Source organism: Scyliorhinus torazame, chromosome 1 (assembly GCF_047496885.1).
Source record: "Scyliorhinus torazame isolate Kashiwa2021f chromosome 1, sScyTor2.1, whole genome shotgun sequence".
Taxonomy (NCBI): Eukaryota; Metazoa; Chordata; class Chondrichthyes; order Carcharhiniformes; family Scyliorhinidae; genus Scyliorhinus; species Scyliorhinus torazame.
In genome coordinates, this window is record NC_092707.1 from 11,082,616 (window position 1) to 11,104,073 (window position 21,458).

Sequence of the window (21,458 nt, forward strand, 5' to 3'; positions counted from 1 at the left end):
CTGCTGCCTCACGGCGCCGAGGACCCGGGTTCGAATCCCGGCCCTGGGTCACTGTCCGTGTGGAGTTTGCACATTCTCCCCGTGTTTGCGTAGGTTTCGTCCCCACAACCCAAAGATGTTCAGGGTAGGTGGATTGGCCACGCTAAATTGCCCCTTAATTGGAAAAATGAATTGGGTACTCTTAAACTTAAAAAATAAATAAATAAATTAGGGTAAAGAGGGGCCACAAAATATTATTGGCAGATAGGTTTAAGGGAACTCTCAAGATATTTTATAAATATATTAAGATCAAGAGGATGATCAGGGAAAGAGTGGAGCCTTAGGGGCCAAAGGGGCAATCTGTGCATGCAGCTAGAGGACGTGGGCGAGGTCTTAAATGAATATTTCTCATCTGTATTCAATAAGGAGAAAGACATGGGGCCTCCGCACCAGATTTCTGATGCTGCACGCTGCCGGGATTCTCCCGTTTCACCGGCTGGTCAATGGGGTTTCCCATTGTGGGACAGCCCTGCGCCGTCGGGAAGCCTCCAGGCAGAGAATTCAGCCCATGGTAGGTGGAGATTTCAGTTGGGGTGGTGAAGTTCTCGAGCACGCTAAGATCAATGAGGATGAGGTATTAGATCGGTGCTGGGACCCTTGCTGGTTGTTATACATATTAACAACTTGGAGGTATAATTAGTAAGTTTCCAGATGACGTGAACATTGGTGTGCGTTGTTGATAGTGAGGATGATTGTTTTAGGCTTCAGACTGATATTGATCAGCTGGCAAGTTGGACAGAGCAGTGGCAAATGGAATTTAATCCTGAAAAGTATGAGATTATGCATTTTGGGAGGTCTAATACGGGTAGGATATACACAATGAACTGTAGGTCCCTAGGGAGCATTGAGGAACAAAGGGAACTTGGTGTAGAAGTTTATCGATCCCTGACGCTGGTAGCACAGGTGATGAAGAACGCATACGGAATTTTTGCCTTCATTAGCCGGGGCATAGAATATAGGAGCAGAGAGAGGTCTTGGTGTAACTTTACAGAACATTGGTTAAGGCACAGATGGAATATTGTTTGCAGTCCTGGACGGACGTAATTACTGAAGGGGGTGGAGAGGAGATTCACTAGGATGTTGCCTGGGATGGAAAGATTCCGCTTTGAAGAGAGATTGGAAAGGTTGGGTTTGTTTTCCCTGGTGCAGAGGAGGCTGCTGGTGGTGGTGGTGGTGGTGGGGAGGGGAGGGATCTAATCGAGGAATACAAAATGATGAGCGGCATAGATAGGGTAGATCATAAGAATCTTTTTCCCGTGGTAGAGGCGTCTAAGACCAGAGGGCATACGTTTAAGGTGAGGAATAAGTGGTTCAGAGGGGACCTGTGGAAACATTGTTTCACCCAGAGGGTGGTGGGAATTTGGAACGCGCTACCTGAGAGGGTGGTGGGAATTTGGAACGCGCTACCTGAGAGGGTGGTGGGAATTTGGAACGCGCTACCTGAGAGGGTGGTGGGAATTTGGAACGCGCTACCTGAGAGGGTGGTGGGAATTTAGAACGCGCTACCTGAGAGGGTGGTGGGAATTTGGAACGCGCTACCTGAGAGGGTGGTGGGAATTTGGAACGCGCTACCTGAGAGGGTGGTGGGAATTTGGAACGCGCTACCTGAGAGGGTGGTGGGAATTTGGAACGCGCTACCTGAGAGGGTGGTGGGAATTTGGAACGTGCTACCTGAGAGGGTGGTGGAGGCAGGTACTCTCGCAACATTTACGAATCATCTGAATGAGCACTTAAATCGCCAAGACAGAATAGAATATGGACCAAGTGCTGGTAAATGGGATTAATGTAGATTGGTATTTGATGGTCAGCATAGACATGGTGGGCCGAAGGGCCTGTTTCTGTGCTGTATGACTCTATGATTCGGACTCTATGGCTGATTGTGGTCTCAACTCCATTTTCCCCGCATTCCCCCAGTGATCTTTGACTCTCTTGTTAGTCAAGATTCTATCTAACTCTGCCTTAAAATAACCAGTGAAGGGCAGCACGGTGGAGCAGTGGTTAGCACTGCTGCCTCACAGCACTGAGGTCCCAGGTTCGATCCCGGCTCTGGGTCACTGTCCGTATGGAGTTTGCACATTCTCCCCGTGTTTACGTGGGTCTCACCCCCACAACCCAAAGATGTGCAGGGTAGGTGGATTGGCCACGCTAAATTGCCCCTTAATTGGAAGAAATTAATTGGGTACTCTAAATTGATAATTTAAAAAAATAATCAGTGATCGCTCCTTCACCACACTCTGGAGAAGATAATTCCAAAGATTTCCCCTCCTGTCTTAAATGAGAGAGCCCTTTAAACGGCAGTCCCTGGTTTTAGGCTCTCCCAGAAAGAGAAATATCCCTTCAGCATTCGCCCTGTCAAGTCTCCTCGGGATCTTGTGTTTCAATAAGGTCACCTCTCATGCTTCTAAACTCCAATGGACACAGCCTCAACCTGTCCAAAGAAACATCGAAAATAGAAGCAGAAAGAAGTCTTTCGGCCCTTCAAGCCTGCTCCGCCATTCATTATGATCATCAAGTTAAATCCCGTGATCCCTTGAGCCCCAAGAGCTGTATCTAATTCCTTCTTGAAATTACACAACGTTTTGGCCTCAACTACTTTCTGTGGGAGTGAATTCCACAGATTCACCGTCTCTGGGTGAAGAAATTTCTCCTCACCTTAGTCCTAAAATGTTTACCCCTTACCCTCAAACTATGACCCTTAATTCTGGACACCCCCACCATTCTATCTGAATCTACCCTGTCCAATCCTGTTAGAATTTCGTAAGCAAGGGCGGCGCAGTGGTTAGCACTGCTGCCTACGGTGGGTTCGAGACTGGCCCTGGGTCACTGCCTGTATGGAGTGTGCACATTCTCCCCATCACAACCCAAAAATGTGCAGATTAGGTGGATTAGCGACACTAAAGTGCCCTTAATTGGGGAAAAAAAATAATTGGGTACTCTAAATTAATTGTTTTTAAAAATTGGAAAAAAAATTATTGGGTACAAATTATTTTGTAAGTTTCTATGAAATCCCTTTTCACTCTTCTAAACTCCAATAAATATAATCCTGACCGACATGGTCTCGCCTCATATGACAGTCCCGCCATCCCAGGAATCAACCTGGTAAACCTTCGCGACACTCCCTCCATAGCAAGAACATCCTTCCTCCAAAAAGGGCACCAAAACTGCACACACTACTCTAGGTGCGGCCTCACCAATGCCCTATACAATTGCAGTAAAATATTCCCACACTCCAATCCTCTCGCTGTGAAGGCCAGCATATCATTTGCCTTCTTTACTGCCTGCTGTACCTGCACAGCCACTGATGCACGAGGACACCAAGGTCTCGCTGAGTATCCACCTCTCTCGATTTACACCCATACAAATAATAATCTGCCTTCCTATTTTTGCTTCCGAAGTGGGTAACCTCACATTTATCCACGTTATACTGCATCTGCCATGCAAGGGGCCGCTCACTCAGCCTGTCCAAATCACACTGAAGCATTTCTAACTCCTCACAGCTCCCCCTCCCACCCAACTTTGTATCTTCTGCAAATTTGGAGATAATACGTTTAGCTCCCTCACCCAAATCATTCATACATAATGTGAACAGTTAGGGTCCTAGCATCCTAGTCCCTGCGGTACCTCACCAGTCACTGCCTGTCAACCAGAGAAAGGCCCATTTCCAACATTTTCTGGTCAGCAGTTCCTGTCTGCTGACCAGCTTTCTATCCATCTCAAGACACTACCGTAATCCCATGCACTTTAACGTTACATATTAATCTGCCATGTGAGACCTTGTCGAAAGCCTTCTGAAAGTCTAAATAAACCGCATCCACCGGTTCTCCCTGGTCAACTCTACTAATTACAACTTCAAAGAATTCTGGTAGATTTGTCAAGCATGATTTTCCTTTCGTAAATCAATGCTGACTTTGTCTGATTACACACTGCTTTCCAAATGCTGTACTTTCAAATCCTTGATAATGGACTCCAGTAACTACCCTACTACTGCGTTAGGCTCACTGGTCTATAGTTTTCTCTCTACCTCCCTTTTTGAATAACAGGGTTACATTCGTTACCCTCCAATCTGTAGGAACCATTCCAGAGTCCAAAGAATTTTGGGAAATGACCAACAATAGATCTAGGTCAACTATTTCTAGGTCAACTTCCTTAAGTACTCTGGGATGAAGATTATCAGGCCCTGGAGATTTGTCCGCCTTCAATCCCATTAATTTCCTCTTTGTTGAATAACTCCTTTATCCCAGGGATCATACAACTGAGCTTCCTCTGAACTGCCTCTAATGCAGTTATGCCCTTTCTTAAGGAGATCAAAACTATACACAGTACTTGAAATGTGGTCTCATCAATGCCCTGTACAACTGTAAAGGTATCCCTACTTTTATATTCCAATCGCTTGCAATAAACAACAACTTTCCATTTGTCTTCCTATTCGCTTACTGTATCTGCAAACTAACGTTTTGTAATTCATGTACCAGGACACCCAGATCCCTCTGTACCACAGAGGTTTGCAGTGTCTCTCTATTTAAATGAGATGCTGTTTACCTATTATTCCTACCAAAGTGGACAAGTTTGCATTTTCCCTCATTATACGCCATCTGCCAAATTTTTGACATTTTATAACTTGTATCTTATTGTAGCTTCCTTATGTCCTCGTAACTTACTGCCCGACCTATCTTTGTGCATCAGCAAATTTAGCAACTATACATTCGGTCCCTTCATCCTAGTCCTTGATATAGATTGTGCACAGTTGAGGTGGCAACGCTGATTCCTGTGACACTCCACTCGTTATAGCTTGCCAACCTGAAAGCGACCCATTTATGCACACTGTTATGTTTTCTGTTAGCTAATCAATCCTCTATCCATGCTAATATGTCAACCCCTCTCCATACCATGCGCTCTTATTTTGTATAGTAACCTATGAAGTGACACCATGTTAAATGCCTTCCAAGTACACAACATCTACCAGTTCCCCATTATCCACCCGGGGGGGGGGGGGGGGGCACAGTAGCACAAGGGGGAGGGGGCACGGTAGCACTGTTGCTTCACAGCTCCAGGATCCCAGGTTTGATTCCCGGCTTGGGTCACTGTCTGTGCGGAGTTTGCACTTTGTCCCCGGTTTCCTCCGGGTGCACCAGTTTCCTCCCACACGTCTCAAAAGACGTGCTGTTAGGTGAATTTGACATTCTGAATTCTCCCTCCGTGTACCCGAACAGGCGTCGGAATGTGATAACTAGGGGCTTTTCACAGTAACTTCATTGCAGTGTTAATGTAAGCCTACTTGTGACAATAAAGATTATTGTTATTATTATTTCCCTAACACAGATGGTAAGATAACCAGCCTATAGTTTCTTGTTTTCTGTCTCCCTCTATCCTTGAATGGAGGAGTACACACGCTATTTTCCATTACGTTGGAACCTTTCCAGAATCTAGGAAATATTGGAACATTAAAACGAATCATAGAACCTCTACACTGCAGAAGTAGGCCATTCGGCCCATCGGGCCTGCACTGACCCTCAGAAAGAATACTGTACCTGATGTTCACTGCCCCGCCCACCCCGCTTTATCCCCGTAACCTAATCTGACATCCTTGGACACTAAGGACCAATCCACCTAATCTGCACATCTTTGGACTGTGGGAGGAAACTGGAGCACCCGGAGGAAACCCACGCAGACACGGGGAGGACGTGCAGACTCCACACAGACAGTCCCAAGGCCGCAACCAAGGTCCCTGGCGCTGTGAGGCAGCAGTGCTGAGCACTGTGCCACCGCATTACATTTACTATCTCAACAGCCAATTATTTTAAGACCCTCGATTGAAGTCCATCAGGACCTGGGAACCTGGGCCTTGAATTCTAATAATTTTTCAGGACCCTTTCTTTGGTGATTGTAATTGTTTTAGGTTCCTCCCTCCCTTTCACCACCTGATTTGCAATTAATTCTGGGATGTTATTTGTATCTTCCACAGTAAAGACGGGCACAAAATATCTGTTCAGTTTATTCTACCATTTTATTTTCCATTATTAATTCTCCAGACACACTCTCTGGCAGACCAGCACTCACTTTAGTTTATTTTTCTTTCTTTAGTGCCTGTAGGAACCCTTACTATCTGATCCAGTATTTCTAGATAGCTTTCTCTCATTCTCTTCATTTCTCTCCCCTGCCCCCCTTTATCTTTTTTAGTCATTCTTTGTTTTTTAATCAAACATTGACTTGGATTACATGCTCCAGTCCTGGACTGGTGCTCGAAACCATGCACCTCTGTCTCAAATGGCATTTCCATGTGGGATTTTATTCTGTGTTGGGGAAGGGAACTATGGGGAAATTTGGGTCCAGAAAAGCCCTTTACAAATTGAAGATTTGAGCATGGCAAGGCACAGTTTGCACTGAGTGTTGTGGGAAAATAGGAATTTTAGTTAATGTTTGGACAGCACGATGGCACAGTGGTTAGCTCTGTTGCCTCACCACGCCTGGGACCTGGGTTCGATTCCCGACTTGGCTCACTGTCTTGTGCGGAGTCTGCACTTTCTCCCCGTGTCTGCGTGGGTTTCCTCCGGGTGCTCCGGTTTCCTCCCACAGTCCAATGCAGGTTGGGTGGATTGGTCATGATAAATTGCTCCATAGTGTCCAAAGGTTAGGTGGGGTTGCTGGGTTACGGGGATAGGATGGAGGATAGGCTTAGGTAGGCTCTTTCAGGGGCTGGTGTAGACTCAATGGGCCAAATGGCCTCCTTCTGCACTTTAAATCCTATAATTCTGAACAATAAGGTGGTAGAATTCTGCCGCAGATGGGCAACGAGGGCGATGGATTAGAAACCATGGCAGGTTTAGGGGCTGGTTTAGCACAGTGGGCTAATTAGCTGGCTTGCAATGTAGAACAATGCCAGCAGCGCGGGTTAAATTCCCGTACCAGCCTCCCCGAACAGGCGCCGGAATGTGGCGAGTAGGGGCTTTTCACAGTAACTTCATTGAAACCTACTTGTGACAATAAGCGATTATTATGTTTAGGATTTAAACAAGGGCTGGTTGGATTCCAGGATAAAGAGGTGCATGTTTATTGGGTCCAGAATCACAGGGAGGAAGCTGATGAGTGATTTGGAAGGAGAGGCTACTTGGACCAATGGTCTCATACTGCCCCAGCAGCTACAAATTGATTGGACCTGGTGACCACTTTTCATAGCAGACCATTGGGGGGGTGTTGGATTATGCATGGTCTGTGCAAAGGCTGAAGCAGTTTGAAAATAGATGGGTAGGAGGGATGGGAGGGGATAATGGTAGTGGGATGGAGGGGGGGGAGGGGGGGTCAGAGGGGTGGTTGAAGGCAGGTTTCATATTGAATTTTAATACAAAAAACAAAACAAAAATTATGATGACCTGAAATGAAGTCTGCTAGTGACTGGAAGCATAAAGCTTTGGAGAAATTCTTGAACGAGGAGGCAACGGATTGCTCTGTAACCTGTCACAGCCTGTAGGCCTGCTTCAGCAGCCCAAAACAATTCTCATTTATAGATACAGTAATACACCCTAATTGTCTTTATCCGACACAAAATGTAACAGTTTGAATGAGATATTGGGCTAAATAACCAAAAGCTTGGACAAAGAAATGAAAATGAAAATTACTTTTGTCACCAGTCAGCTTCAAATGAAGTTACTGTGAAAAGCCCCTAGTCGCCACATTCTGGTGCCTGTTCCGGGAATTGAACCGTGCTGCTGGCCTGCCTTGGTCTGCTTTAAAAGCCAGCTCTTTAGCCCTGTGCTAAACCAGCCCCTATTTTACTGAACATCTTAAAGGAGCGCAAAGAGGCAGAGAGATTTGGAGAAGGAATTCCAGAGCTTTAGGGCCCAGGCAGCTGAAGGCATGGCCACCAAAGGTGGAGCGAAGGAAATCGGGGATGCTCAAGAGGCCTGAATTGGAGTAGCGCCTGAGCTCGGAGGATTGTTGGGCTGGTTACAGAGATGGAGCAGGCAGTGCCGTGGAGGGGTTTGGATGCAACAATGTGCTGAGTTTTTATTCACGATGCTCTGTGAAGATTTTTGGGTTTGGTAGAGGATATGTAGGTGAAACCGCAGTACTTTTTAAATTCTTGCTGCAAAAACTAATGGTGTGGCCGAAAGGTTGGAATTTTAAAAATTGTTTTCTCCAGTCATAATGCTGAAGACTACTTCACACCCTGGCTGTATTTCTCCAATTTCAGGAATAATCATCATTTAACTTTCCATTGTTTTGTTATTTACAGATGTGTAGAAAGCAAGTAAATTCAGGTAAAAATCATAACCCAAAACTCAAAAACAGCCATAACCGGGAGAAAGGAACTGTAGGTCGGCGCAACATCGAGGGCCGAAGGGCCTGCACTGAGCTGTAATGTTCTATGTTCTATTTGTATGTAGCCTCTTAACCTGTGTCAGCATGGCCTCAGGTTCCTTCACTGCCAAATAATTACTTTTGTATTGTGGTTTGTGTCGGAGAATGCAGGCAGCCATTCTTGCGCATAGCAAGACCCCACAAATGAAAAATTTAGATGAATGGCCAGTGAATTGGTTTTGCTGGTTGTTGGTTGAGGTATGAATGTTACCAGGAAAAATGCCTCCTCTTCAATCAAAGTCAGCCAATGTTCTTGACTGAACAGTTAATGTTCACCTCCTTTGCACTGTGCTGGAAAACCAGCCGATTATTTAGCCTAATGAATACAGCATCTTAGCTACAAATGTAGATGTGCATTAGAAACTGAAACGTTTCACCTGAAGTTGAATAATTGTTAACTGTAGGTGTATTTCCTGAGTGTTTACATATCTGCATACATAGACCAAGGATGCTAAAGTTCAATTTCAGTCAACAAATTCTCGGTCTTGAGTGTTATTGGGCTGGATTCTCTCGGTGCGATTGAGAAGCAAAAGGAATCCAGGTGCCAACCCCATATCCCTTTTGTGACACTATTTTGAAATTCAAATTAGGCTTTTCTTTATTCATTTGGGGCGGTACTGTGGCACAGTGGTTAGCACTGCTGCCTCACAGCGCCAGGGTCCCGGTTTCAATTCCAGCCTCGGGTCACTGTCTGTGTGGAGTCTGCACGTCCTCCCCGTGTGTGCGTGGGTTTCCTCCGGGTGCTCCGGTTTCGTCCCACAGTCCAAAGACGTGCAGGTTAGGTGGATTGACCAAGCTAAATTGCCCCTTAGTGTCCAAAGATTAGGTGGGACTATGGGCCTAGGTAGAGTGCTCCATCAGAGGGTCAGTGCAGACTCGATGGGCCAAATGGCCTCCTTCTGCACTGTAGAGATTCTACGATTTACTGGATGTGGGCATTGCTGGCTCGCCAGCAATTATTACCCATCCCTAATTGCTGTTGAACTCAATGGCTTCCTACGCCATTTCAAAAGTCAACCACAGGTCACATGTAGGCTAAACCAGATAAGGACGGCAGATTTCCTTCCCGAAAGGGACATCAGTAAACAGGATGATGTTTTATGACAGTCGACAATGGTTTCATGGTCAACATTAGATTTTTAATTCCAGATTGAATTCACGTTCTACCATCTGCCGTGGTGGGATTTTGAACTGGGTCCCCGGAGCACTACTCTAGGTCCCTGGATTAGTATCCATCGACAATACCATTGTGCCAACGCCTTCTCTCGAGGCCACCGCCCCCCCTCGAGGCCACAGCCCCCCCTCGAGGCCACAGCCCCCCCTCGAGGCCACAGCCCCCCCTCGAGGCCACCGCCCCCCCTCGAGGCCACCGCCCCCCCTCGAGGCCACCGCCCCCCCTCGAGGCCACCGCCCCCCCTCGAGGCCACCGCCCCCCCTCGAGGCCACCGCCCCCCCTCGAGGCCACCGCCCCCCCCTCGAGGCCACCGCCCCCCCTCGAGGCCACCGCCCCCCCTCGAGGCCACCGCCCCCCCTCGAGGCCACCGCCCCCCCTCGAGGCCACCGCCCCCCCTCGAGGCCACCGCCCCCCGTCGAGGCCACCGCCCCCCCTCGAGGCCACCGCCCCCCCTCGAGGCCACCGCCCCCCCGTCGAGGCCACCGCCCCCCCGTCGAGGCCACCGCCCCCCCCGTCGAGGCCACCGCCCCCCCCCGTCGAGGCCACCGCCCCCCCCGTCGAGGCCACCGCCCCCCCGTCGAGGCCACCGCCCCCCCTCGAGGCCACCGCCCCCCCTCGAGGCCACCCCCCCCCTCGAGGCCACCGCCCCCCCCTCGAGGCCACCGCCCCCCCTCGAGGCCACCGCCCCCCCTCGAGGCCACCGCCCCCCCTCGAGGCCACCGCCCCCCCCCCTCGAGGCCACCGCCTCCCCTCGAAGTGAGCTCAGGGCCCAGGTGGTGGTGCTAGAAGAAGCAGGAGATGGGAGCTGCCTGCTCCCAGGAGAGATGGCAGTGGGAAAGGCAGGCAGCACCTATGTTGGGGGCTCCAACGGCCTTGATGATTATAGCAGGTGGCTCCTGAGAATATCAGGAGTTGGAAAATGATTATTGTACAGCGCGGGATCTGGTGTCGGTTGTCCCGTTAAACTTGCGGTATTAACAAATAAAAATAACATTTTGAATGCCCCCCCCCAATGAACCCAACAGCTGGGCACTAAAATGCACCAGACCTGAAAGAGTTTAATAGCCCAGTAAGGGGAGCAGTTTGCTGGTTCCCTATCGTGCCTGCTCCCTGCCTCGCCCCCAGGGGCATTTGTAAATCCAAACCATTGTTTTATAATTTTTCTGAAGGCGCATTCTTTCAAAAGAAGTTGTTGTCTCTATTTGAAATGTGGCAAGTTCATTTTTCCTTTCCATTGAGGGTAGTCTCAGTTTTTTTTTTTTTTTTGCATTGAAACTTGTATTAAGAAGTGTTATGCCTTTTCCACAGGGTTCACTGTGTTGTTCCAAATGTAGTGGCGCCTCCGCCAATTCTGTACACGTTTAACCCACCACCTTCTTACACGCACCGCATGCGGCTATTTAAATCCAATCTTAAAAAGGAGCTGGCTCCGTACTCGCAACAATTGCAGCAGGTTACGTCGACAACTATGGTACAGTTAATTGACCCGAGGCTTGTGCAGTTTGACTCAGGTTAGTAAAATAGAGGACATTCTCTCTTCTGAAATGTGATTTTTTTTTTTGTTGTTGTTGTTGTTGTATAGACAATGACATTCTCTGGAATTCGTGATGGCGCTGTCATTCCACGCCTTGCTACACACTCTTCCTTTTTGTCTTAAATATCCAGTTTATTAACAGTCAGGTGAGAAAGCCGCATTTTAAGGAATGAGGGACTTGGCAGATTTTAAACTCAGAAGACAGTAAGACATAGGAGCAGAATTAGGCCACTTGGCCCATCGAGTCTGCTCAGCCATTCAATCATGGCTGATATTTTCTCATCCCCATTCTCCTGCCTTCTCCCCATAACCCCTGATCCCCGTATTAATCAGGAACCTATCTATCTCTGTCTTGAAGACACTCAGTGATTTGGCCTCCACAGCCTTCTGCGGCAAAGAGTTCCACAGATTCACCCCCCTCTGGCTGAAGAAATTCCTCCTCATCTCTGTTTTAAAGGATCATCCCTTTAGCTTGAAGGCAGAAGAGCAACTTGGCAAACAGCCAACCAATAAGATTGGGAAGCCAGTCGATTTTAATGGGTTTCACTTCTTAATATACTGCTGGCTAATATCCACCAACAGCTGGCATTTATATGGTGCCTTTAACATGGTGAAACAATCCTACGGGTGCTTCAGTTTAAAAAAAATATATATAATAATCTTGTTTTTTGACACTGAACCACGTGAGTTGTTTAAGACAGGTGAGCAAAGTTCAAAGATTAAACTCTGGGATGCTGCAGAGGCATGAATTGGAGGAACCCCGAAACGACTGAGGATGTCGACAGGCAGCATCCGCCCATCCATTATAGCAACAGGATGGGGTTAGTGCAGGGCTCTGGGGAGAGGGTCCCTACTTTGGGAAGACGGCAGAGTTCCGGGCTGAGGAGGTCTGCACTTTCCCTGGCGGGCTCCTGCTCTTCTGAGCTCCTGTTGAGCAGCCTCATCTCTTGGTTATCGGGACTGCGTTTTCCTGATGGGGAAAATCCTCAGTTGCAGTCCTGCTCAGGCCATTGTCATCGAGTCTCAGGGACAGAAGACGGGAGGCAAAATGTCTTAACTGCGTTGTGCCGACCTCATGCCGGTTTCTAGGGAAGGTTCGAAAATATCCCCTGGTTTTTAGTTCCTCTCTTTCGGTTTTATTGGGGAAGTCGGTCACCAGATTGAAATGCGATCAATTGCCAGGTTGAACTTTTGTTTTGATTAATCTTTACTCAGGGAAATTGGAAGCACTGGCTGTTTTACTTCACAAACTGAAATCAGAAAGACGCCGGGTGTTGATATTCACACAGATGGTCCAAATGCTGGATATTCTGGAGAGTTTTCTGGATTACCACAGTTTTGCTTTTGTGAGAGTTGATGGTAATGTTCATCTTAATCAACGACAGGTAAGTTTAAAAAAAAGTATTATATATAGACTAAATGTGTGTGAGTGTGTGTGTGTGTGTGTGTGTGTGTGTGTATATTATATATACGTATGTGTATATATAAAATTCCAGTCTGTTTTTAATATTATCTAATGTTGTTCAGGTTTAATGGCTTGTGGTACCATTCTTTTATGTGGCTGATGCAGTTTTCCCCCATCCTTACTGCAGGCACAGTAAACCCCGTACTGTGCACTGTCATTGTCCTGGGGGTAGATTAAAATGCCTTCTTCCCTCCCCAGCAGGAATTAATATCATATTCTCTGGGGCCTACAGAATGGGCTGACAACAGTTTAATGCACAGACGTAGAATCATAGAATGTTTACATCGCAGAAGGAGGCCATTGTGCCCATGCTGGGTCTCGTCTGCGTATACTTGACTCCAGTCTCCGAGTCGGCCTGAGCATTTAGGGATGTGGCAATCAAGGTTACCTTGTTCCTATTATTCTGGACAGTGACCAGAAACTGAACTGGACTAGCCGGATAAATCCTGTGGCTAGAAGAGCAGGATAGACGATGGGAATTCTGCAGCGAGGAACATGCCTCCTGACTCTCCAAAGTCTGTCCACCGCCTGCGAGGCACAAGTCAGGAGTGTGATGGCATTCTCGCCACTTGCCTGGATGAATGCGGCTCCAACAACACTCAAGAGGCTCGACACCATCCAGAACAAAGCACTCCATCCACCACCGTAAACATTCACTCCCTCCACAATGGACGAACAGCTACAGCAGTGTGTGCACTGCAGCAACTCATCAAGGCTCCTTCGACAGCACCTTCTAAACCCATGAACTATACCACTGAGAAGAACAAGAACAGCAGATGCATGGGAACACCACCTGCAATTTCCCCTTCCAAGCGCCACATCATCCTTGCTTGGAAATGCATCTTGAGGATGGTACGATGGGCAATAGATGTTGGCCTAGCCAGTGATGCTCAAATCCCATGAACAAATTAAAAAAAAAACACTTCCCAAGAACAAATATCCATATTTTTTAATGTATAAACAATTAAAGTGAAAGCTTACTATACTCCCTATGCACACACGAGTGTGTGGCAAAATTTGGCTCCAACTCCATCTGCAAGTTTGCTAATGACACGACCGTACTGGGTTGGATCTCGAGTCAGTAGAGGAGGGAAATAGAGAACCTAGTAATAATAATCTTTATTGTCACAAGTAGGCTTACACTAACACTGCAATGAAGTCACTGTGAAAAACCCCTAGTCGCCACACTCCGGCACCTGTTCAGGTACACAGGGAGAATTCAGAATGTCCAATTCACCTAACAGCACGTCTTTTGGGACTTGTGAGAGGAAACCAGAGCATCTGGAGGAAGCCCACCCAGGCATGGGGAGAACGTGTAGACTCCGCACAGAAAATGACCCAAGCCGGGAATCGAACCTGGGACCCTGGCGCTGTAAAGCAACAGTGCTACCCACTGTGCTACCTTGCTGCCCATAGTGCATGCTACCACAGAGACGTGGTGTAACGACAACAATCTCCCTCAACGTCAGCAAACCTAAGGGGCTGGTCATTGACTTCAGAAAGCACAGTATCATACACACTGTCTGCATCAATGGTGCCGAGATAGAGATTATTGACAGTTCACATTCCTAGGGGTGCACATCTCAAAAATTCTGTCCTGGTCCACCCATGTCGACGCTACGACCAAGAAAGCACAACAGCGCCTGTACTTCCTCAGGAAACTAAGGATATTCAGCATGACCACACTGACTCTTACCAACTTTTACAGATGCACCATGGAAATGATCCTATCTGGCTGCACCACAGCCTGGTATGGCAACTGCTCGGCCCAAGACCGTAAGAAACTACAGAGAGTTGTGAACACATCTGTCTACACTCTGTCTACACCTCCCGCTGCCTGGGGAAAGCAGGCAGCATAAAGATCCCTCCCACCCGGGTTATTCTCTCTTCCAACTTCTTCCATCGGGCAGGAGATACAAAAGTCTGAGAACACGCACGAACCGATTCAAAAACAGCTTCTTCCCCACTGTTACCAGACTCCTGAATGACCCTCTTATGGACTGAACTGATCTCTCCACACATCTTCTCTACTGAATAGTACTACACTCCGTAGTACACTCCCAATGTCTTGTTTATGTATTTACATTGTGTATTTATGTATATCCTATGTTTCTTCTTGTATGAAACAATCTGTCTGGACTGTATGCAGAACAATACTTTACACTGTACCTCTTTACATGTGACAATAAATCAAATCCAAATGAAAAGTAAGATTTAAGGTCAGTTCTGCAACCTCGTACACCCAGCAGAGTGCACAGCTCGAGGCACCTCAACAGTAACTTGTATTTTTATTGTATGTGTGGTATTTGTGTACAGTAAGAAGTCTCACAACACCAGGTTCAAGGAGCAGCGCTCCAAAAGCTTGTGATTTCAAATAAACCTGCTGGATTTTAACCTGGTGTTGTGAGACTTCTTACTGAGTCCACCACAGTCCAGCATGGCATCTCTACGTCGTGGTATTTGTGTGTATGTAGTATTTGTGTGTGAGAGGCTATCTAATCCTTGTGAACGTTCTATTCACAGGCACTGATGAAACTTTTTAATACAGATAAGCGCATCTTCTGTGCCATTCTTTCCACCCGAGGTGGTGCTGCAGGGGTTAATCTGATCGATGCCGATACTGTCATCGTGTATGACAGTGACTTGAACCCAACCCTGGATTCACAAGTCCAGGAATGGTGTGACAGAATTGGAAAGTGTAAAGATATCCATATATACAGGTATTGTGCAGAAATTACACTTGTTTTAATAATGTGAAGAATATGCACTGTATCACTACATTTGTTATGTTTCGAGCTTGCATTAATTAGACCGAGCCTTTGTGACAACCTGGATTGTATCGGCAATTCTTTTCAGATTGGGCAGCCAGATCTTAACAATTCATAGAGATAGATAGGTTCTTGATTAATAAGGGGATCAGGGGTTATGGGGAAAAGGCAGGAGAATGGGGATGAGAAAAATATCAGGCATGATTGAATGGCGGAGCAGACTCGATGGGCCGAGTGGCCTAATTCTGCTCCTATGTCTTATGGTCTTACACTCTGTTTTCCGTCTATTAACCAATTCTCAATTCCTATTCATATGTTTCTCCCAATCCCAGGCGCTGTGATTTAATTTACTAAGCTCTTGTGTGGAACATTATCTAAAGTCTTCTGAAAATCCAAATATACCACATCCAGTGACTCTACTTTATCTATGTCACAAGTAACATCCTCAAAAAAACTTTGTTAAACATGATTTCCGTTTCATAAATCCCTGTTGACTCGGCCCAATTTTACCCGATGTGCAGCTGTCACATCCTAGATTCCAACATTTTCCTTACTGCTAATGTCCGACTAACAGGTCTGTAGTTCTCCATTCTTCCTCTAGCTCCTTCTTTAAATAGTGGGGTTTGCTACTTTCCAGTCTGCAGGAACCTTCCACGATCTATAGAATTTTAAACGATAATCACCAATGCATTCACCCTAGCCACCTCCTTCCTCATTCTGGGATGGAGCTCATCAGGACCAGGGGATTGATTTATCAACCTTCAATTCAGTTAACGTTTCAAATACTAACTCTTTACTAATACTAATTTATTTTAGTTCCTCTATTTCACAGGTACCTAATATTTCTGGGAGATTTCAGTATCTTCCGTAAAGGTAGATGCAAAGTAACTGTTTAGTTTCTGTGCCATTTCCCTTATCTCCACTATAAATTGGCCCCACCTGCAGTGACCCACATTTGTCCTTGCTACCCTTTTTTCCTTTCCACATACCGAAAGAAACTTATCGTCGACCTTTATGTTCCTCGCTTGTTTGTATTCATATTCTCTTTTCCGTTCATCGGTTTCTTGGTCCTCTCTTGCTAGGTTCTAAATTGCCCCCCATCCTCCGGCTTACCACTTTTTCTGGCATCCTTGCAAGCCACTTCCTTTACTGTAATGCAATCTTTAACTTCTTTTACTAACCTGCTTTTTGAGGGAGAACTTTATGCAGAGTGAAGACGTTCATTATAGTGTTGAACTTACTCTTGTGCTAAAAATATGAAGCTGCTTCACAATAAAGCAAAATATCAAATTTTAAATGCATAATTGTTTGTGATATAAAGTGAACTTGCAATTGATACAGCATTTTGGGCTGGATTCTCCGATTCTGAGGCTATGTCCATAGAGCACCTGGCTCTAGCTGCCGGTACGACACGGAGAATTGCCGGGCCTGTGGCCGCGCGTGCGCACGGCGGGGGCCTGCAGCGACCGTGCCGTGCTACATGGTGCTGGCTGCTCGTTGACCCGGCCCGTAAAATAGTCACCCCCCCCCCCCCCCCCCCCCCCCTTCGGCCGCCTCGCAAGCCCCGGACCACTCCCCACCAGTGCCCCCAACCCCTGATGAAGCCCCCCCTGCCCGCGGATTGGCCTCCCCCAATTTGTCATGCTAATTTTCCATGTCCCTGCCTAATTGGCTATTGAGTGGTGTGCAAAAAAACACACGATTATCTCTGTAATACAGACTGGTGGCACTGGACTGAGTCTGCCGCCGCCTCGCCGAGTTGCAAATGGATGAGACCACACGCGACCGACGCCGTCGGGAACTCGGCAGGTCCAGGGGCACAGCATCAGGGTGCAATGTCAGGGCAATGTCCTGAGGCCGTCGATACGTGATGGAGCTTCGCAAAAGCGCGCCACCCCCGATTTGGCCAGGAACTTTGATTCTCTCGCCGAATGCAATTTTGGCGTCGCCAAACGGAGAATCCAGCCCCTTGTGTCTAAATACCTTCTTGCCAAATTAATTACTGTTGAAGTGCATTAACTACAGTTCTCTAAGTAAACACTCCACCAAAATAAGAGTGCGGGAGGACTGGGGAGTGATCAGTGTAATATTTTCTAAAAGTTAAACTGAGTAAACCAGGTGGTTGTTCTTTCATGGGTTGTGACCATGGTTGGCTGGGCCAGCATCTGATGCCCATCCCTCATTACAGTTGGGCACCAACCACATCGCTGGAGTCTGGAGTCATGTGTAGGTCCGACCGGGCAAGGACGGCAGATTTCATTCTCTGAAGGACATCAGGGAACCAGATAGGTTTTTCTGGCAATTGACAATGGTTTCATTTATTTCAGATATTATATGGAATGTAAATTCCACCGGCTGCCATGGGATTCGAATCGGGTCCCGGCAGCATTACCCTGGGTCCGGGCAGCATTACCCTGGGTCCGGGCAGCAATACACTGGGTCTCGGCAGCATTACCCTGAGTCCCGGCAGCATTACCCTGGGTCCCGGCAGCATTACCCTGGGTCCCGGCAGCATTACCCTGGGTCCCGGCAGCATTACCCTGGGTCCCGGCAGCATTACCCTGGGTCCCGGCAGCATTACCCTGGGTCCCGGCAGCATTACCCTGGGTCCCGGCAGCATTACCCTGAGTCCGGGCAGCGTAACACTGGGTCCCGGCAGCATTACCCTGGGTCCCGGCAGCATTACCCTGGGTCCCGGCAGCATTACCCTGGGTCCGGGCAGCGTTACCCTGGGTCCCGGCAGCGTTACCCTGGGTCCCGGCAGCGTTACCCTGGGTCCCGGCAGCGTTACCCTGGGTCCCGGCAGCATTACCCTGGGTCCGGGCAGCATTACCCTGGGTCCCGGCAGCATTACCCTGGGTCCCGGCAGCGTTACCCTGGGTCCCGGCAGCGTTACCCTGGGTCCCGGCAGCGTTACCCTGGGTCCCGGCAGCGTTACCCTGGGTCCCGGCAGCGTTACCCTGAGTCCGGGCAGCAATACCCTGGGTCCCGGCAGCGTTACCCTGGGTCCGGGCAGCGTTACCCTGGGTCCGGGCAGCGTTACCCTGGGTCCCGGCAGCATTACCCTGAGTCCGGGCAGCAATACCCTGGGTCTGGGCAGCATTACCCTGGGTCCCGGCAGCGTTACCCTGGGTCCGGGCAGCGTTACCCTGGGTCCCGGCAGCGTTACCCTGAGTCCCGGCAGCATTACCCTGAGTCCCGGCAGCATTACCCTGGGTCCCGGCAGCGTTACCCTGAGTCCCGGCAGCATTACCCTGGGTCCGGGCAGCATTACCCTGGGTCCCGGCAGCATTACCCTGGGTCCCGGCAGCGTTACCCTGGGTCCCGGCAGCATTACCCTGGGTCCCGGCAGCATTACCCTGGGTCCGGGCAGCGTTACCCTGGGTCCCGGCAGCATTACCCTGGGTCCCGGCAGCATTACCCTGGGTCCCGGCAGCATTACCCTGGGTCCGGGCAGCATTACCCTGGGTCCGGGCAGTATTACCCTGGGTCCCGGCAGCATTACCCTGGGTCCGGGCAGCATTACCCTGGGTCCCGGCAGCATTACCTTGGGTCCCGGCAGCAATACCCTGGGTCCCGGCAGCATTACCCTGGGTCCCGGCAGCATTACCCTGGGTCCGGGCAGCATTACCCTGGGTCCCGGCAGCGTTACCCTGGGTCCCGGCAGCGTTACCCTGAGTCCCGGCAGCATTACCCTGGGTCCCGGCAGCGTTACCCTGGGTCCCGGCAGCATTACCCTGGGTCCGGGCAGCGTTACCCTGGGTCCCGGCAGCATTACCCTGAGTTCCGGCAGCATTACCCTGGGTCCCGGCAGCATTACCCTGGGTCCCGGCAGCATTACCCTGGGTCCCGGCAGCATTACCCTGGGTCCCGGCAGCATTACCCTGAGTCCCGGCAGCATTACCCTGGGTCCCGGCAGCATTACCCTGGGTCCCGGCAGCATTACCCTGGGTCCCGGCAGCATTACCCTGGGTCCCGGCAGCATTACCCTGGGTCTCTGGATTACCAGCGACAATACCACTATGCCACTGCCTCCCTTTGCCGGTTATTAGTTCAACATCTTTGTTTGGGGAAAATGTTGGTATCTTTATTTGTCATCTTTAAAGATGAACAAGGGGAAAAGATGGTATAATGGTGATATCATTGGGCTCGTATTCCAGAGGCCCAGGCTAATGTTCTGGAAATCTCGAGTTCAAATCCCACCACAGCAGATGGTGGAATTTAAATTCAGTTTACAAAAATCTAGAATTGAAAGTTGCTCTCCGTAATGGTGACTATGAAACCATGACCGTAAGACCCCACCTGGTTCAACTAACATCCTACAGGAAAGGAGATCTGTTATCCTTGTCTGGTCCATATAACTCTTCGAAGAGTCATATGAACTCTAATTGTTAACTCTGATTCTCTCTCCACAGATGTGCTGATTCTTTGCAGCATTTTCTGCTTTTATTTCAGCAAAGCACTCAATTGTGCAAGCGTTCGCTTTAAGAAATTCCACCAGGGCAGCTTGGGTTGGACAATGAATCCAGCTTTGTCAGTGATGCCCGTGTCCTGAGAGTGATTTCTTTGTTTGTTTTGTTTTGTTTTTGAATGACCTGCCTTTAAATTTGTAAAGATAAATGTAAACTTTGCTAACCAGGCACTCTGTTAATTTTTGGAGCCTCTGTATCACCTTCCCATCTGTGTGTCTCCACTACAGACTGGTTATCGGCAACTCCATCGAGGAGAAACTTCTAAAGAATGGCACAAAAAACTTGATCAGAGACGTGGCTTCACATGGGAGCAACTATTGCACAGCATACTTGCAGCAGGTATTTGTGCAATCCACTCCTACAGAGAGAATCCTGCCAGAAGGATGTGGATGCTTTGGAGAGGGTACAGAAGTGGCTTTCTAGGATGTTGCCTGGCATGGAGAGCATTAGCCATGAGGAGAGGTTAGATAAACTCGGTCTGTTCTCACTGGAACGACGGAGGTTGAGAGGCGACCTGATAGAGGTCTACAAGATTATGAGTGGCATGGACAGAGTTGATAGTCGGATGCTCTTTCCTAGGGTAGGAGAGTCAAGTATTCAGGGGCATAGGTTTATGCGTGGGAAAGTTTAGAACAGATGTGTGAGGCAAGTTTTTTTTTTTTTACACAGAAGGTGGTAAATATATGGAACGCGCTGCCTGGGGAGGGGGTGGGAGCAGGTACGATAGCGGCATTTAAGGGTCACCTGGACAAATATATGAATAAGGTCGGAATGGAAGGATAGGGACTCCCTAAATGCAGATGGTTTTAGTTTAGGCAGGTACCATGGTCGGCGCAGGCGTGGAGGGCCGAAGGACCTGTTCCTGTGGTGTATTGTTCTTTGTTCTAATCCGGGAGAGTCTGAACATTTCCTGGTATTTTGAGAAAAGCAGTCATGGGAAGAATGGAGGAGAAATTAGAATGAATTTAGCGAGAGTGCAATTTGCACTATTGGGCATTTCCTCTGCAGGGGGTTGCTTAAGCTTTCAATGATTCACCTCGATGTTGTTTTCTGATTCATGCATTTTTCCTGAATAAGTTGAAGCTGAGGATTTGTCATGCTAATTTTCCATGTCCCGGCCTAAGTGGTGTGCAAAATAACACACGATTATCTCTGTAATACATAAAATTCTGCTGTGCTGTGGCATTTCATTTTGCATCTGGCTAAAAACTGATGGGATTCCTCAAACTTGAGGCTGTCAAAACTGTGTGCTAGACCACAAAAGGACCTAAACCCACACTCCCAAGACTGAACCTCATCTGCATCCATGTTGTTATGTGTTTGAACTGGAGTTGAACAGAATGCAATTCATTTCCAGAATCAATACTCTGATGCAACTTTTTCTCCGATTTCCCTACAATTGGTTCCCTACATGGAATAAAGATGTACGTGAACTCCTGTCACAACCTCAGGACAGCCCAAAGCACTTCACAGCAAATAAAGTACCCCTGAAGTATAGCACTGCTCCGATGGAGGGAAATGCAACAGCCAGTTTGCACACAGCAAGATCCCGCAGACAGCAATGAGATCAGTGACCAGATGCTCTTGACTGATATTGGTCTAGGGATAAATATTGACCAAGAGACTGGGGAGAACTTGCCCACTAAACAGC

General features: G+C 48.2%; 1 protein-coding gene and 1 non-coding gene across 12 annotated transcripts in view; both read left to right on the forward strand.

The window, feature by feature from the left end:
- ep400 (E1A binding protein p400) overlaps positions 1–21,458 on the forward strand; it is a 211,536-nt gene that overhangs the window by 124,595 nt on the left and 65,483 nt on the right. For all 11 annotated transcript variants that reach the window (XM_072466267.1, XM_072466655.1, XM_072466501.1 and 8 more), the window contains 4 exons: positions 10,877–11,079; positions 12,318–12,487; positions 15,091–15,287; positions 20,035–20,146. In XM_072466267.1, the coding sequence (XP_072322368.1) occupies positions 10,877–11,079; positions 12,318–12,487; positions 15,091–15,287; positions 20,035–20,146 (682 nt within the window). The remainder of the gene's footprint in view (positions 1–10,876; positions 11,080–12,317; positions 12,488–15,090; positions 15,288–20,034; positions 20,147–21,458) is intronic.
- Positions 12,675–12,813, forward strand: LOC140430794 (small nucleolar RNA SNORA49). Its single transcript, XR_011949547.1, has one exon. It is a non-coding gene; the product is annotated as a small nucleolar RNA SNORA49 (small nucleolar RNA).